The sequence below is a fragment of the Vicugna pacos genome, chromosome 3, assembly GCF_048564905.1.
Source record: "Vicugna pacos chromosome 3, VicPac4, whole genome shotgun sequence".
Classification (NCBI taxonomy): domain Eukaryota; kingdom Metazoa; phylum Chordata; class Mammalia; order Artiodactyla; family Camelidae; genus Vicugna; species Vicugna pacos.
This window is the reverse complement of record NC_132989.1, coordinates 59,884,662-59,902,252: the sequence shown is the minus strand read 5'-3', so window position 1 is coordinate 59,902,252 and position 17,591 is coordinate 59,884,662. Positions and strand designations below refer to the sequence as shown.

At 35.2% G+C, this 17,591-nt stretch overlaps 1 protein-coding gene across 1 annotated transcript in view; it reads left to right on the top strand.

Annotated features, from left to right (window-relative positions):
- Positions 1-1,233: 1,233 nt before the first annotated feature.
- Positions 1,234-17,591, top strand: part of ADGRV1 (adhesion G protein-coupled receptor V1) — a 440,955-nt gene continuing 424,597 nt past the window's right edge. The window contains exons 1-8 of the mRNA XM_072958404.1: positions 1,234-1,416; positions 3,467-3,616; positions 4,678-4,773; positions 7,462-7,566; positions 8,935-9,048; positions 10,935-11,500; positions 11,850-12,120; positions 12,493-12,822. Coding sequence (XP_072814505.1) covers positions 1,234-1,416; positions 3,467-3,616; positions 4,678-4,773; positions 7,462-7,566; positions 8,935-9,048; positions 10,935-11,500; positions 11,850-12,120; positions 12,493-12,822 — 1,815 coding nt within the window. The remainder of the gene's footprint in view (positions 1,417-3,466; positions 3,617-4,677; positions 4,774-7,461; positions 7,567-8,934; positions 9,049-10,934; positions 11,501-11,849; positions 12,121-12,492; positions 12,823-17,591) is intronic.

Sequence of the window (17,591 nt, the reverse complement as noted above, 5' to 3'; positions counted from 1 at the left end):
TAGACTGTCTGAACTCTGCATCCCTGTCTACAGATTTTCCAGCCGTAAACATGTGAGGCATCATTAAGCAATCCCAGACTGCATTGTTTGAATATACTGGACTGAGAAAATTTCCTTTTAACCCTAAAATATATCAAAACTCACAAAACTTTTGGTGGTTCCTAAATATAAAGCCATGAGAAGCCATGTGGAAATACCAGATACATGAAAATTTTATTACTTCTTGACCAAGGCAAAGATTAATAGGAAGCATTTTGGCTCATCGAGTACATAATGCAGCCCTTCTTTAAAACGCATGAACTTGTTACGTTCGTGTGACTGATCACATAATCCTTTGGAATCTTAATGATCCGTGAGATAAATTGTTCACATTTTTAGAGGTGCATCTACATTACAAAACAGCAGATCTTTCAAAGGCTTCTGCACTGTTGTGCTTTTGAAAACATTTGAATCACACAGTGCTGAAAGTGGGAACAATATTGATGACTCATAAACACACACATTGTACTAAGAAGAGCACAATAGAAATTATGGAAAAGAAATAAAACACTTTGCCAAATTTGCTTAGTTTTAAAGCAATATGGACATTTTCTAAGAAGTGGTATTAGTGTTTTAGCCAGTAAAGTGGGAGAAGTCCTGGAAATTTTCTTTCAGTTTTCTGAAAGGATTAGCATTTCTTTGCAATATCTAAAAGTTTTTAAGAAGTACTCTCAAAGAAGACAAAATTAAGGAAAAAATAGAGATAACCAGGGAAGTTTTAGCTTCAGCTGCTTTATGTTTCAGGGGTTCGCTCATGATCATCAGATAGATAATCGCCCAGTAAGATTATTGATCCATTTGGTAACTTTCAGTTTTGGCTTGTATTTTACAGTTTCATTTGGGGGAAGGTGGGGCTTTAATTCAGTTTTTATGCTGCTGCTCAAGTATTTTTAAGAATAAATTGGAGGGAAAAAATTTTTTAAAAACTGAATTTAATAAATAAGTTTAAGGCTCGTTATAACTATTATGTTAATATGTTAAGTTATGGATAGTAAACAGAACCATAGAAGAGGATTGTGGTTTCTGACTTATTTCTGTGGTCACACATGTGAATTGGATGGCTTAATATTTGATGTGTTTATGTCTTAGTTGCTTATTAACTTTTCATCTGTGTTAATATCTGTAGACAGTGCAATTTAATGAAAATATATTGGGTATGTTTTGTGAAAAAAATCTTTTTTTTTTCCTATAGGGATGCCCTCTGCATCTTTATTAGTAAATCTTCTTTCAGCTTTATTCATCCCTTTTGTGTTTGGAGAGACAGAAATAAGGTTTGCCGGACAAACAGAATTTGTAGTTAATGAAACAAGTACAACAGTTATTCGTCTTGTCATTGAAAGGATAGGAGACCCAGCAAATGTCACTGCAGTTGTATCGGTAAGAAATGACTGTGCTTCTGTTTATATAGAAATAGTTGAAATTTCTTAGTTTCAGTGACAAGAATATTTTTAACTGTTTGAGATTCTGAGTAGTTCCATTATGATAAACAGTTTGCAGATACACTATTTATTCTCTCATGTTTCTTAGAGGTTTATAAAGTGCTCCAGGGTAGCACATATATTTGACAATAATAGCATTTTAAAGATCTAGACTGATTATTTTAAAGTGTTCATGTATTTATTTTAAAACAAAACCCGAAAATATCAAGAAGTATTTCTAAGTAAAAGAACACTTCATTTTGGGTAATTTGGATTCTAGTTAGCACTGCTCAAATTTATAATTGTGTCAAGTGGCTTAGAGACAATATATGAAATATTTAAAAGTCAAAAAATGGCAATTAAAAAAACCCTTGGTTGTGTCAGAGAGCTCCTTTTTAAGGAGAAATTAACTTAAGTAGAAGTTAAGTAGAATTTGTTAAACTCTTGCTCTATCTTGCACACCGCTTAGTTAGTGGATGGATAGTTTGAACATGTATTTGTGTCTGTGCTTAACCAGAAAGTCATGTCATATGCTATATTTGAGGCCCAAACTACTTGGAATTTTTGTTTTAAAAAATAAGTTTTAGGGGGAGGGTATAGCTCAAGTGGCAGAGCTCAGGCTTAACATGTACGAGGCCCTGGGCTCAATCCCCGGTACCTCCTCTATAAATACACGAATAAACATAATTACCCCCCTGCGAAAAAAATAAGTTTTTAAGCAATAGGTTAAATCATCACATTGGGAAACACTGTAAAAAGAGACAATGGAGAAAAACTACCTAAGAAAGAAATCTAGTATTACGATTTTGTGCATTGCATTTTTAATTTGAATGTACAACCTTTTACGAATAGTTTTGATTGTATCCTAATAATTTTTTCAGGTTACACTATCATTTTCACAACTTTTCGGGATGGCGATGTCATTTCCCAATCATTTCTGAACAATTTTTCATTGAGGTTGCTTCTAATTTTTACTGTTGTAAATGTTGCTCTTATTAAACTGTTTACATACATATCAGTTTTTGCATATTTTGCATTGTTAAAGTTGTAAATGATTTTAGGGGTTGGATTATTGTGATTTTCTCTTTCTTTCAGTGGCTCTTGATATTTGATGCTTTCTGAAAGGCTTTGCCCCTTTTTATATTAAGGCATGAGTACAAGTTTTGCAACACCTTTGACAACTTACTTGGATTTCTCAAGTATTTAAAACTAAGTCTTTTTAGTAAATGAAAACTAGAAATTGACTACAGTGTCCCTATAGAGGTGCTTCATTTTTTATTTATACTAAATCATATTTTTTCTAATAGCTAAGTTACTCACTTTGAGTTCTTTGATGTAGGAAATCTCATTTGGATTTGCATAAGAAGTTGCTCCTTTAATAATTTCATAATTCCTGCCTCCTTGCGAGTCTTATCAGCAATGCTGATGTTACAGAGTGAGGTCTTAAAAAGTTTTAAGGAAAAGTTTGTAATGACTACTAAGTTTGGAATGCTAAAAGAATTGGGTCTTTATTGGTGGTGTGGGAGAATATAAATAAAACTTCAGGTTGAAAGTTTTGGAAAGAGCAGTTTCCTGGAAGCTGATAGGGAAAATCATTGATTTTCCTGATATATTTTGGCAGGCTACTTACACCTCTTCTTTGGGAGAGTTTCAGCTACAATGTGCCTTCGTATGAGGTTTGCTGGAATCCATTTCAGATCCATCAAGAGGCAGAGAAAAAAAAATTCACATCATTACTTTCCTATATAATTATTACTTTTCTGTGTGATTCCTTTGCCTTCCAGAGCATAAACAAATATTTTTGTATAGAATCACTTTTTTAATAATGCTTTTAAAGGAGTTTCTTATCAAGTGTTAAATACTTGTTTTGTTCTTGCACATCTCATCTTGTAAGCATCAGTGTCACTTGACGAGTCATGTATTTTTTCTGTCGATTGCTCCAGTTAGCATCCATTTTGCTTATCCTAACACTGTGTCATGTAAGAACGACCTGTGTTTTACATTGATAGCTGTATGGAGAAGACACTGGAGACTTTTTTGACACATATGCTGCAGCTTTTATACCTGTTGGAGAAACAAATAGAACAGTGTACATAGCAGTATGTGATGATGATTTGCCAGAGCCAGATGAAACTTTTATTTTTCACTTAACTTTACAGGTAAGTCCTCCTTTCCCTCTTAAACTTATAAAAATCTTAAAATGCTTAAAAATCAATTTCTCTAGAGATAAGCCAGTTTAGGTGACTGGTGGTGATTTTCATAGAAGACAGAATTGACAGTCTCTTTGGCAATTCCACGGTCTGGTTATTCCTTAGACAATCTTGTTTAGAAGATTCTACAGCTAGTTTTTGGATTAATTCAGCTTATTCAGGAATCGCCATGACAGATGCTCAGGAAAACCTTGTCTTCCCTTTGGCCCTTTTTCTCTTTTATCCCTCCTGTGCTATCAGATGCACAAAGAATGACCGTGACTTCTGAGTTCAAAGGAGAAGGATACAAAAAACAAGCATGGAAGTGGGAGGTCCCAGTGCCTTAGAGTAGAGCGCCCCTGGGAAAAATGCTTGAATAGCCGAAGGTTTAATTGTTCTTTATGGCTTGATCTGTTAGGTTGAGGCTGCTAACACAGTGCTAGCTGATTTTTCTGAAGTGCATTGAGAAGTTTTTTAGAATGATTGTGTTGGTATGATTTTTATGAAAATGATACTTGAAGCAATCATGTTTTGCTTTTGTAAATCACTTTTTCACATTCATTTATGCTGCTGTTGAATATCAATAGAAATGCTGTAGCAAACTTTCCCCATATTTACTAGAAAAATTGTTTTAATATCTTAGGTTTAATTTTGCTTTGTGATTTATAGAATAACTAATTCTGAAGTTTCAGCACCTTCTATAGTATAAGAAAAGAATTACATTTGAACAGAATTTCATATTGTTACTTAATTCTCTGTTGTATTAGTAATGAGACTAGAATAATTATATTACTCAGTGTTTACTTATTTTAACAGTCAGTGATTAATGGTTTTCAAAACTCTTTTGAAGAATTCTTGTTTGGGACTTCTTTACCATGTTGATTTAATTTGAATTTTTTTTAATCTGTGCATTAAGATTACACTTGTATATTCATTCATATTCTGAATAATTATGTAACAACTGAAATTCTATTAAAATAATTTTTTTATTATGTTTAATTTATTAATTTATTTTTTGGCTTTTATTTTAGAAAACTTCAGCAAATGTAAAGCTTGGCTGGCCAAGGACTGTTACTGTGACAATATTGTCAAATGACAATGCATTTGGTATTATTTCACTTAATATGGTATGGTTACAATTTGATTAATCTTGTGGTTGCTAGATAATAGTTTATTAAATTTTCTGATTACATCTCATGTTACCTCGTATCATCCTGTCTTTTGACATGTAAATAAAATTTGCTCTAACTCTATCCATATTCTACATTCTATAGACTGTCCTTTTGTTCTACCTAAAATTTCTCTGGAGTGAGGAGTCCTTTGAAGTGAGAATGGTCATCTCTTGCCCTGATCTTTTTCTGCTGATCATTCCACCTGATTCATTTGTTACCTCTTTTGATGGCCTCTAACCCTGATGTCCTAGTTCCATCTGCAGGAACAAAATACCATGGACTAGGTGGCTGAGAAACCACAGAAATTTATTTCTTATAGTTACAGCAGTTAAGAAGTCCAAGATCAGGGCATCAGCAGATTTGGTGTTTGGTGTAGGCCTACTTCCTGTTTCACAGACAGTTATCTTTTTATTGTGTTTTGTTATGGTAGAAGGGGCAGGAGAGGTCTCTGGGGTCTCTTTTAGAGGGTACTAATCTGGTGCAAGAAGGTAGAGCCCGTGTAACCTAATCCCCTCCGAAATGCCTCCTAATACCATCACATTGGAGGTTAGGATTTGAACATGAATTTTGGTGGGAGGCACAAACATTCAGTCTGCAGTAGATGTTGTAACCTAGTTCCTTCTGCTTGATGTCCCCAACTGCCACGTAAAAAAGCACTGTCTGTTTGTTAGCCTCCTTTGAAAATTTCGAATGACTCGAGACAAGAAAAACATATTGAAAGAATACTGGAAAAACCAATTAAACTTACAATTGAATAGCAGACATTATAGCTCTTAAAAATTCTATAGTCAGTCCCTACCCTGAGATTTTCTTATTAATTAGTATTTCTTTTATTTGTTTTTTTATGTGTTGTGGGGAGGTAATTAGGTTTCTTTATGGATTTTTAAATTAGTTTTTTATTTTATTTTATTTTTTAGTGGAGGTACTGGTAATTGAACCCAGGACCTTGCGCATGCTAAGCATGCAGTCTACCGCTGAGCTATACCCTCCCCCCTTAATATTTCTTAAAGATTAAAACTTTATGTCATCCCCCTCAGTTTTGCTCAGAAGTTTATTTTTCCTCCATATTCATGTGTCACTGGCGAGACCTGTGTTCAGAGGATTTTATCTTTAGAAAAAAAAAAACACGCAAAATGGGTCCTTCCTTGAGATAAACTGTTTTTAGCTCTAAAATAAAACAAAATTTATCTCAAGTAAAATTGGATATTGCCAATATCTAAAGTAAGTTTTACTCTACAGTAACCTTCCTGATGTGGTCTTTTTGAATCATGTTACTAATTATCATTACTAAAAGATAATATGACACTCTCCAGTTTTTTATTTATTTTCCAGTTTCGGTTGGTGTATTTATGTCATTTTCTTAGTACCTTAAATTGTCTTTGAAACAAGGTAGGCCATAGATAAATATGATCTTTATAGTTGCAGTATCTTTATTGAAAAGGATACATGGGTAATGACAATATCAGAGACATTTTGTAGCCTCCATTATATCAACATTTATAAAAATTAATCACTTCTATTTGAATGATAGGGGATTATTAGTTATTCATGAACCAGTCTCCTAATTGCTTAATTTTTCTCCTTACTGCCTTTTCTCTAAACTTAACTCCCAGCTTATCTCCAAACACATGCTGATTGATTTAAAGCTTTCTTTCCTTCTTCCTTTTTTGGCATTAAATATCTTAGCTCCCTCGGAATCCTAGTCTCTCGCGTTGGTCCCAGGTCCCTGATTCTTGTGGTCCCGGAGCTGCCAGGCAGCCTCTGACTGAGCACCTGCCCTGTTTGATTAAAATTAAACTAAGTAACTGTTGAGCTCACAGTAGTTACTACATAGGCTGACTTTGGTACCTGGGAGGATGATGATTATACTGATGATGAAGATAACATTGATGATGATGATTATAATTACAGCCAACATTTGCTGGGCCCTTCCTGTGTGTCATGTACAAGAATAAGCTCTCAGACATGAATGATCTCATTGAAACCTCATCACAACCCTTTGAGACAGGCATTCCTGATCCTGTTTATGGACTGGGATACTGAGACTTAGTGCCACCTGGAGAGATGGGCCCTGCTGCCTTAGCTAGCGTGAACATGGCCACTTTCCCCTTGCACCCTGAGTTTCAGCCAGCCATGCCAGCACATTCCAGTATTTGAAGTCTTGGCTCTTTCTTCCCCTCAGTGATCATGTCCTGAAAGTTGCTGGCAGTTGTCCGTTTTTCAGTGGCAGTTTGACCAATGAGTGAACAGTGGTTGGGGGCAAGGCTGAGTGGGAGTCCCAGGGAGCTGCGCTGAGGTTAAGGCACAACTCATTTCTGTGACCTCCTGGACCACTGGGAGCATTTGAATGTGTCATCTTTGGACCAGATAACCTTTAAGATTCCTCAGTAGAACAGTTAGTTGTTGGTAGAAGTAGACCAAGAACCTTCATCTTTTGCTTGACTAGTTTTGTTTCTTCTATACTATTACTTTAACCTTTTAAGCATTTACTAGCTACAGTTAATGAAAGCTAGGAAACTCCACATTCTTAGTGTGCAATGTGGATTGATTTGTTTGTGGAAATTGAGTATTCCTATGTTATAGTTTGCATGACCTCCTACCTCTGATGAATCAGTGCCTGATGGTCTTTGCTCTTCCCAATAGCCTTTCTCAGTCACAGCGAGTGAACCCAGGGGCAGAAATGAATCTGTGCCTCTTACTCTCATCAGAGAAAAAGGAACCTATGGAATGGTCACTGTGACTTTTGAGGTAAGTTCGCTGTGAAATAATTTTATATGGTTAACACTTTAGGGTTCATACCAGATGGCTACAAATTTAGAAATCAAGGTCCTTTTATAGTAAACATGACCCTTAATGAAAATGAAATAAAAGTAAATACTTCCATTATCTTTTAAATGTCATGTTTAGTATAAGAATGTATTCCTTTCTACTTGAATATACTATGCTTACATGAAACACAAGCTATCATTTTAGGTACAGGATAGTAATAAACCACAAATTGAATAATAATAATCATAATAACAATAATAGTGTAAATTATATAAAATTCATAGAACTTTCATGATAAATCTTTTCAAGGATATAAATTTAAAAAATTCCCATGGGTTTCTTAGGCATATATAAAATTACTTAATATGCAGTCTTCCCCCTTTTATACATCCCACCTTTAAAAAAATTCACTTGATGGATGGTGTTAACAGGAGTTACCTCCAAAAACTGGAAAAAAAATTGGCTGTAGAAACAATAAGACATCATCAGGTTATGGTGTTTTCAACTCTTTGTAGATGCCTGGAGTTATTTTATTGGATCTTAAGCCTTTTCTTTTGTTGAAATGATTACAGCTAACATTTGTGAAGCACTTAATACTGCCCGGTGCTGTTCTGAGTGCTTCATGCTGAATATCACTGCATGCAAACTGTACCTCTTCCCAGCACTCAGCGTCCCTCATGCCCTTTTAGGTTTTTTCTCCATAGTACTTATCATCATTGGACACATATTTATTTATTTTCCAGTTGTTCCCTTTCATTAAATGTAAGGTCCTGGTGATTTAAGAAGTTTGCCTTGTTCACTGCTATATCCTTAATACCAAAAAGAGGTCAGGCACAGAGTACTTAAAAAATACTTTTCAAAAAGTATATGATTTTATTAAATCTTCACCTGTAGCCTGGGGAGTGGATATTATTATGCTCATTTTCAAGATGAGGGAAAAGCTACACACAGTTGTTAAATACCTTGCCCAAGGTTATACCGTCAGTGGTCGAACTGGTATTTGATTCCATTATGTAAGAGAATATACTAATTTTAAATACCTTCCTCTCAAGAAAAAGCATTTATGCTTTTCTTGAAAACAAGTATTTTTTCCTCAAGTTTAATATTATGGTTGAGAAGAAAAGAGAAAGCTCTTAGAAACCATGTAGTTTACTGTAATTATAGTCAAGATTTATAATTATATTGTAGGCCTTGACTGTCAATTAGAAAAGCAGACTTAATACAGGTTAGTATCATTCTTCTTGCAAAACCTTTTTAAGTAAATATGTCAGCTGATATCACAATAATGCTTTCTTACTCTTATGGAATATTTTATATTTATTGATGGCACTGTGTGTTTCCTTGCAGGTCGAGGGGGGCCCAAATCCACCTGAAGAAGATTTAAGTCCAGTTAAAGGAAATATCACGTTTCCTCCTGGCAGAGCAACAGTAGTTTATAACTTGACAGTACTTGATGATGAGGTAGGATAGTGTTAAATGCTTGAAAGGAACAAGACATGTTAGAGAACATTATGAAATGTATTAAATTATGTTTAATATTTGAAATTATTCAAGAACACAGGCCTATGTAAAAGTTAGTGTATTGTGGTCAATTATGCCTTAACTATTAATAGCTATTTTGGAATATATCTTGTTAATATTCACCTTATTTAATTCACATGAAATTGTATATCTAAAGGGTAATGAACTTGAACGTAACTGGCAGCCACCCTTAATGCAAACATTGAAGCTTTCTGTAAACCTTGAGGATTGATTTTTGCTAGTGATTTCAGTTTTGAGCAGGAACAGTATTACTTACCCAGCATAAATATTTTACTATAAAAGCAAAGAAAATTCTCTTACAATTGATACTCTTTTGTTTGGATATTTTAAATGTTCACATTCATAGGAAGGCTTTTGTTCTTTTTGATTTCACATCGAAGCTACCAAGAAATGAAATCTATGACACAGCTAGTTTAACTGGTAAGGAAAGAATGAGTTTGAACAATATGTACAAAGATGTTCCCCAGGAGCTAATCAAAAGAAAACTTGACTTTTAATGAAATAATCGTGGTAATATAACAGAAAAAAAGGGAATAGCTGGGAATTTATAATCATCCCTCTACCTTCCCACAAAATATCATGAAACCAAATTACAACAAATCCTAAGAGAAGAAAAAAATGAATTAGAAGACATTGTTAGAAAAGAGTATTTATCTTGAAAAAATGAAGTATTAGGTAGCGTCAATAGCTCAAGTTCATCTTCTGGAAGCTAACAAAAACCTTTTGTTTTTAGATTCCAGAACGTTGAACAGGTTATAATTTGGGGCAATGACTAATTATATATTTTAATTGTACATTTAAAGATCATCTTTTGCAGACCTGATGTGCAGCATTAATAATACGGTTTTGTATACTTAAAAGTTGCTGAGAGTAGGACTCAGGCAGTCTCCGCATACACACGCAAAGAATTAACTATCGGAGGTGATGGGTGTGTTAATTATCTTGCTCTTGATAGTCACTAAGTATCTCTCTCTCTCTATATATATGTATATATATGTGTACATGTGTATATATGTATCAAATCATCATGCTGTACCCCTTAAGTATATTAAAATTATATTTGTCAATTATTCCTTAGTAAAGTTGAGGGGAAAAGATCATCAAATATTACATTTCTTTTTTGAGATAAATAGCTTTACTTTGTATATTGCTGTTGATGGAAGTAAACTTACGTATTTTTTCACTTTCATTCATTTAGAGTGAAGGAAAAGCTCAACTAGCACAGTAAAGATTATCCCTAGGATTTCTGTGCAGTTAAAAAAAAGAAGTTTCATCTTAACGGTGTCATCATTTTGCCTAATAGTGACTCTTATGGCTTGTTCTCCAGAGAGCTGTGATGAGTATTTTGAAAATCGTATGATTTGTATCATATACTTAACTCTTGAGTTAGAAACCGTTTAGAGAGAAGCAAGAATAATTTGCATGATTGAAAACTAACCATTTGTGGTGTTTCATGTAGTTTTTCAGATTCTTAGCTATTATTTGACCTTGAATGCTGCTTCTGACCCTACCCACCTGATGAAACTAGTAAGAATTATGTCCATTTTAGTTATCTAAAGATTTATCAAGTTGAAAGACATTATACCAGTACTTCAATACCTTTGCTTTATCTAAAATATGTTATTTACCTTGGGAAAATATTTTTGTAAATGGACACCAGATAAACCTCTTTATCTGTTTCCTTCAGTTAAAGAATCTTTATTTCTACGTATTTACATTGAAACATAGGGACTTTTTACACTATGGGTTTTTTTGCACATGTTTTGGCTATTGGTGTTTTGCCACTGTTTATATTTCTTTGACAGGTTCCAGAAAATGATGAAATATTTTTGATTCAACTGAAAAATGTTGAAGGAGGAGCTGAGATCAACACTTCTAGGAGCTCAGTTGAGATCATCATTAAGAAAAATGATAGTCCTGTGAGATTCGTACAAAGTGTTTATTTGGTACCCGAAGAAGACCACATACTCACAATCCCAGTGGTTCGTGGAAAAGATGACAATGGAAATCTGATTGGATCTGATGAATATGAAGTTTTGATCAGTTATATTGTTATAACTGGGAATTCAACAGCACATGCAGTGCAGAATTTAGACTTCATTGATCTTCAGCCAAACACAACTATTGTTTTTCCACCTTTTATTTATGAATCACACCTGAAATTTCAAATAGTTGATGATGCCATACCGGAGATTGCTGAATCATTTCATGTCATGTTACTGAAAGATACCTTACAGGGAGATGCTGTGCTCTTAGGCCCTTCTGTTGTCCAGGTTACCATTAAGCCAAACGACAAACCTTATGGAGTCCTCTCACTCAACAGTGTCTTGTTTGAAAGGACAGTTATAATTGATGAAGATACGACATCAAGGTAGGATTTAAGTGTTGTGTTGCTACAAATACTTAAATATGTTATTCTAAGATTTAATGTTTGTGGTGTTGGATATAGTGATGAGCTGTCAAGAGTATGTGTCAATTCCTCGACTGTTGTTTCACTGTTTTCTTTCTTATTTGAGGAGTGATTTAAAGATGCAAGTGAATTCATGTTATGGTAGTTTCCTAGGACACATCTACATCTCTACTCATTCATATTAAAACGATCATTCTTTATAATTTGGATTCTGCTTTTACCAGTGTCTGATGGCCAACTTGATATGAAAATACCTATTTGAGGGAAATAGAGTGTATTGTGTGACATATTTTCTTTAAAAAAATTCTAGATTTGAAGAAATAACAGTGGTTAGAAATGGTGGCACTCATGGGAATATTTCTGTGAACTGGGTGTTGACGCGGAATAACAGTGATCCTTCACCGGTAACAGTGGATATCAGGCCAAGTTCTGGAGTTCTCCGTTTTGCACAAGGGCAGATGTTGGCATCGATTCCTCTCACCGTTGTTAATGACGATCTTCCAGAAGAGGCGGAGGCTTACCTACTTCAGATTCTACCTCATACAATACGAGGAGGTGCAGAAGTGAGCGAACCAGCAGAGGTAGATCTCTTGTTACATTTAACTTGGGTGACTGTTTCTGTGCTATGAAATAGCCAAAGAATTTGATCACGTAAATCACATTTCTGTTTAGTTCGCTGTGACAGAAAGAACACTGATTTTAGAAATGATAGTTGCTTCCCTTTCTTAAGGTTGTTCCTTCTATAAATAAAAAGTTTGCTCTTAAAAAAATTCCACAAAGTTTGCTAATGTGTTTTTGATTCATCGTTTACTCTGTTACATGTAAGAGTGATCATTTTTAGATGTGGTACATAAATAAATATTACAAATCAGAATAGTCTTAGAAAATAAACCATTTGGTAATCTCAGATGTGAGAATTCTATAACTTTAATATTTTTTTCCTTTATCTGCAGCTTTTGTTCTACATTCAGGATAGTGATGATGTTTATGGCCTAATAACATTTTTTCCTATGGAAAATCAGAAGATTGAAAGCAGTCCAGGTGAACGATATTTATCCTTGAGTTTTACAAGACTAGGAGGAACTAAAGGAGATGTGAAGATGTTTTATTCTGCACTTTATATTCCTGCTGGAGCTGTGGCCCCTTTGCGAGCAAAAGATGGCATCTTAAATATATCCAGGAGAAATAGCCTCATTTTTCCAGAACAAAAAACCCAAGTCACTATAAAATTACCAATAAGAAATGATGCATTCCTTCAGAATGGAGCTTACTTCTTAGTACAGGTACTTTAATGATGAAAATACTCTTAACTTTGGTTAAACTGTAAGTGTACCTATCTGTGTGAGAGAGTAACTATTCATTACCTTGCCCTCATCTATATTTTGGGTTCTCTTGCTCACTAGAAGTTCTGTGGGAGTCCAAAGAGAGACTGTGTCTGCTCCTAAGACATAGAGGGATGGATGGAACAAAGGTTATACTAAAGTCAGTATTTTAATCATGTGATAATAAAAGCAGATCAGACATGAAATGTGGGGCAGAATGTGATGGATGACATAATGGAGTGATTTATAAACTGTTTGTTGGGAAGGGCCGGGAGGGAGAGAGCAAGAGACCTGCCTTTCTTTTGAGTTGATTTGGGAAAATGTGATGTAGGGATGTGGTTTGTAGGGTAAATATGTTTTTCATGATGGATACTGCAGGGAAGGCATTTCAGAAGTAAAAAAGTATGAGAAAAAATGTGTAGATACTTTAAAATAATATCCTAAAAAATCTGTTGGTCTAGTAACAGTAGATAAAAATCTTTGGAGTTTTTCTACTTAAAAAGAAGAGATAAAGACCCTATAATGTATTTTCCCATCTTATGTCTTTAATTTCTTAACTTTTATTAACCGTATAATAACCAAAGCATTATTTTTATTGCCAAAGTTTGAAAATCTGCACTCACTTATGATACTGTGCTTATATTTTCCAAATGGTTGGTATTGGTTGATTCTGAAAATTAGAAAGCAAAAAAGGGTGCTTATCAAATTTTGGTTATATAAATAAATTTAATACAGAATTAGATAGTATGAATGGATCAATAAAGGAAGAATGTGTAATCTGTGTCACCATGCATTTTGCTAACTGAAATATATATCAAATGAAGTCTCATATTCCATTAATTTCTTTGACTCATGCTGCATTTAAATTTGTTTCATATTTTTGCCTAGATTGTATGTTTTATTATTGCCTTCTCTGGAGTGTCTAATTGCCCCTTTCCATATGCTGTCCTTACCACATTAGTCTAACAGCTGTCTTACATGCGTGGGATGTTGCGTTTAGCTGCAGTAATTACTTTCTCCACTTGCTTGACACCTGCTACTTGGAACTGTTTCTACTGAACTCCTCAATTTTCTTTATTTTGGACCTTTTACTTCTTGGATTGTGTTTTAGTTTTGTTGGAGTGTATCTGTCCTCTAAATACATGTGCAGGAAAGGTATGTGCAAGGTAAAATTTTGAACAACTGAAAATGAAATTTCATACTCACATTGATAGTTGGCTTGGTAGAAATTTCTAGATTAAAATAATTTCTTCTTCAGAATTTGAAAGATATTGTTGTTTAGCTTCCAGAGATGCTGATGAGAAATTGGAGTGGAAAGGAATTGTTTACCTTTGTGGTTTACTTGCTCTTTATCTCTGAAAGCTTTTAAAAAGCTTCTTGGCATTCTGAATTTCACAGGACTGTGTCGTACCTTACTCAGCACGGGGTGGGGTGGACCCTTTCATTCTGAAGACTTTTGTTTTTGAGCTGGGCCGCTGCTCAGGCTTGTATGGTTTGAGCATTAATTGAGGACTCCTAGCAGAGGTATCTAGTCAATGACCTGTTCTCGGGATATGTAATTTGTCAGTACGTAGGGGTGCCTTTTTGCTGCGTGCCTGTCTATAGGGAGACCTTTTATCTGTCCCCAAAAGCTTTGTCCCTAGTGGTGAGAGATCTGTTCTTCATCTTTAACTACTGTTACTATTATTATTTTACTGTGTTTCCTCATATTGGGGACATTATGATATGATGCATTTGCCTGTCTATGAGGATAGCCCACTTTTGGAGGACCCTTGAATTTCTCTTTTTGGGGTGATGGGTGAACAGAACATGACATCATTCACAGTTGTGTCCATTGCCCCTGCAGCTTGTGGAATGTTCTTGTGAGATAACTGGCTAGATGGTGGGGGATCTGGATCTGTGGAGTGGACTTGAGCAAGTGGTCAAGCCCATGGCTCTGGTCTTGTTGAGCAAGAAGATAAGCAATTAGAATGCTGCTGCCAGAGCACATTTAGAGATAAATTTAGAATTTTTGAAAAGCTTTAAGTTTGGCCTTATACAGAAATATGTCATAACTTACTTTTTAAAGTTGGTTCTTTTAATATATGGAAATACATACTAATTTCACCAGTTTGAACTCAGGGTAGCATATCCCAAACTTAGGAGTTCTCTGGTGCCTCTGAGAGATAATAATTTGTCGAGTGGAGTTTCAGAATTTAATGGAGGTTTTTGTGTTTTGTTTTTATTTTTGGCATCAGTGCTCTCCTTCGCCTTCTCTGTTGTCGGTGTCCTCTGGCTTCAGAGCATTCTCATTAATACAAATCACTCAATCAGTTTGGGCTGCCGTAAAGACTGCCACAGACGGAGTCGCTTAAACAGCAGACGATTCCTTCTCGCAGTTCTGGAGGCTGGGAGTCCAAGATCATGGTGCTGGAACGGTGGGGTTCCGGGGAGAGTCCTCTTCCTGGTTTACACACTTATGTCTTCTTGTTGTGTCCTCACATGGTGGGGAGAAAGAGGAACAAGCCCTTTGGTGTCGCTTCTCATAAGGGCACTAATCCCATCATGAGGGCTCTGCTCACATGACCTGATCACCTCCCAAAGGTCCCACCTCCAAGTGCCATTACATTGGGCACTAGGGTTTCAACATATGAATTCTGGAGGGGCGTGGTGGGAACACAAACATTCAACTTATAGCATATGTTTAAGGTTTTTTTGTCCCTAGTATCTCAGTATTCATTTCTCCTTTGGTCTCCAGTCTTGTAGCTCACAACTCATATGAAGTGAAGGAAGGATTTCACAGGATTTCCTTTGCTTTCATAGAAGCCCTGCATCCTGGCATTTGTGTCACAGTTGCAGCGACGTGACATGAGTTTGAGAACTGATGATGCAGAAGTGTTGATTTTGAGTTGTAGAGAATGTCTCTGTTTTCTGATTTCTTCTCTTCCTCTGCCTCAAAACAGGTCTTTACTGTAGAGACCTCCTGTATCTATGCCAATATTAGTAACCTTTGTATTAAACTTTCAGACTCTTGAAAATATCCAATATCTATTCAGGTAGCTATAGAGAATCCCTATGTAGACAAAACCTTATTAAGAACCTCTAGTGGGTCAGATATTAGCCTAGCTATTTTCTTTCAGCATTCTATGTGAAGATGACAGAATTTACTTTTGATGACACTTGATAAGTAAGGAAGAACTTGCAGAGAAGCATGTAATATCTGAATTTGGGTAATCCCGCGTTAGAAATCTGTTTATACCACTAATTCCAGACTCAGTTCTTTATCTCTCTTTGTATTCAGTTAAAAAACAAAGGTCTTGCAGTGCAGACAGTCAGTTTAACACAGTCGGAGAAAAGGGCACTATTAGTCACTGACACAGCTCCTTAAGGTTCAAAACAGCTGTAGGCTCTGGAAGGCTGGTTGGAGTCAGAAGGTTGTGTAGTTTGAATAGTACATAATGGACGAGCAGCTCACGAATAGGAGGCATCAGACTCTGCGCAGAGAGCTGAATGAAACTGAAGAAAAGGAGAATCCGAGACATGAGCTCCTCATTCTTCAGTAACTCTCTCGGCTAAATCCATGAGTCTGAGATACAGCTTTTGGCAGGCCTGGGGTCACTAATGTGCTGTCCCAGTAGCAAACTGTCTGAAAGCGAAGAACGACTCTTTATGAATGGAGTGGTTTGATTTAGCAGATGCTTAAGGAACCCAGACAAAAAGGCTTAGAGACGAGGAAGTAAGCCATGGGACATTAGCATTTTCCTTTTGATCAGGTCATTTCATAGCCTTCTATATCTTCTTTCTTTATGGTTTTTCAAAAATACTACACTTAGAATTAATTCTGTAACTGTTTTGATAAAAGTAAGTAAAATATGATTTTTTTTCCTTTCTTGTTGAAGAGTTTTGAACTAAAAATATATGGAGTTTTTTTTCCTTGATGTTTTAAACAGTATTATCAGTTAGCTCTTTGTGAATATACAGGAATGAGAGGGTTCATTCACAAACACGTGCTTACTCACACAGGACCAGTGTCTTTTTAAAAAGTCTTCCCCTCCAGCCAATGCACACTTTGTATTTATATGCCATTTACATATATATTTTTATTTTTTAATTTTTGTGCTATTTTAGAAGATAAATATATATGTATATGGGTATATTCTTTTTCTCTAGAAGGAATGACAGGTACACTTATGTGATTTTAATTATGTATCTTTACATTTTATTTATTTTACAAAGTAAATATGCAGTGTCCTAAAGAACCACATGTTTTATTTTACTTGCCTCAGTCTGCATACCAATATTTGGCAAAATCGACCAGTCTAATTTTCTTTTTCTTTTACTCAAATGGATATTTACCAAATACGAAATTTTTGATATCCTTCTCCTGTTTATGATTTTCAAAGCAAAGTGTGCTACTTTTAAGAAGGCATTTACTTTTACCCTTAAAATGTACATTGTTCATCACAAAATGTGAGCATCTGTGCAGGGTCAATACCAGTCCTGTCCTGCTGTGGAAAATCAACTTAAATCACAAGTCTCTAGTGATGCTTACTTAGTGGTGTTGTTTCCACATTGCAGAGCTTAACAGAGGGAGGTTTCTAAAGAATAGGAGGTCCATAATGTCCCATTAAGTTCACAGTTGCTTTTTAACTTATAATCTCTGTCCTTTTTGCACTCGTGTAGTGATTATCTATTCCTACACTCCCGTGAACACTGTGATATTGATAAATTGGATTTTGGAAAGTTAGAAT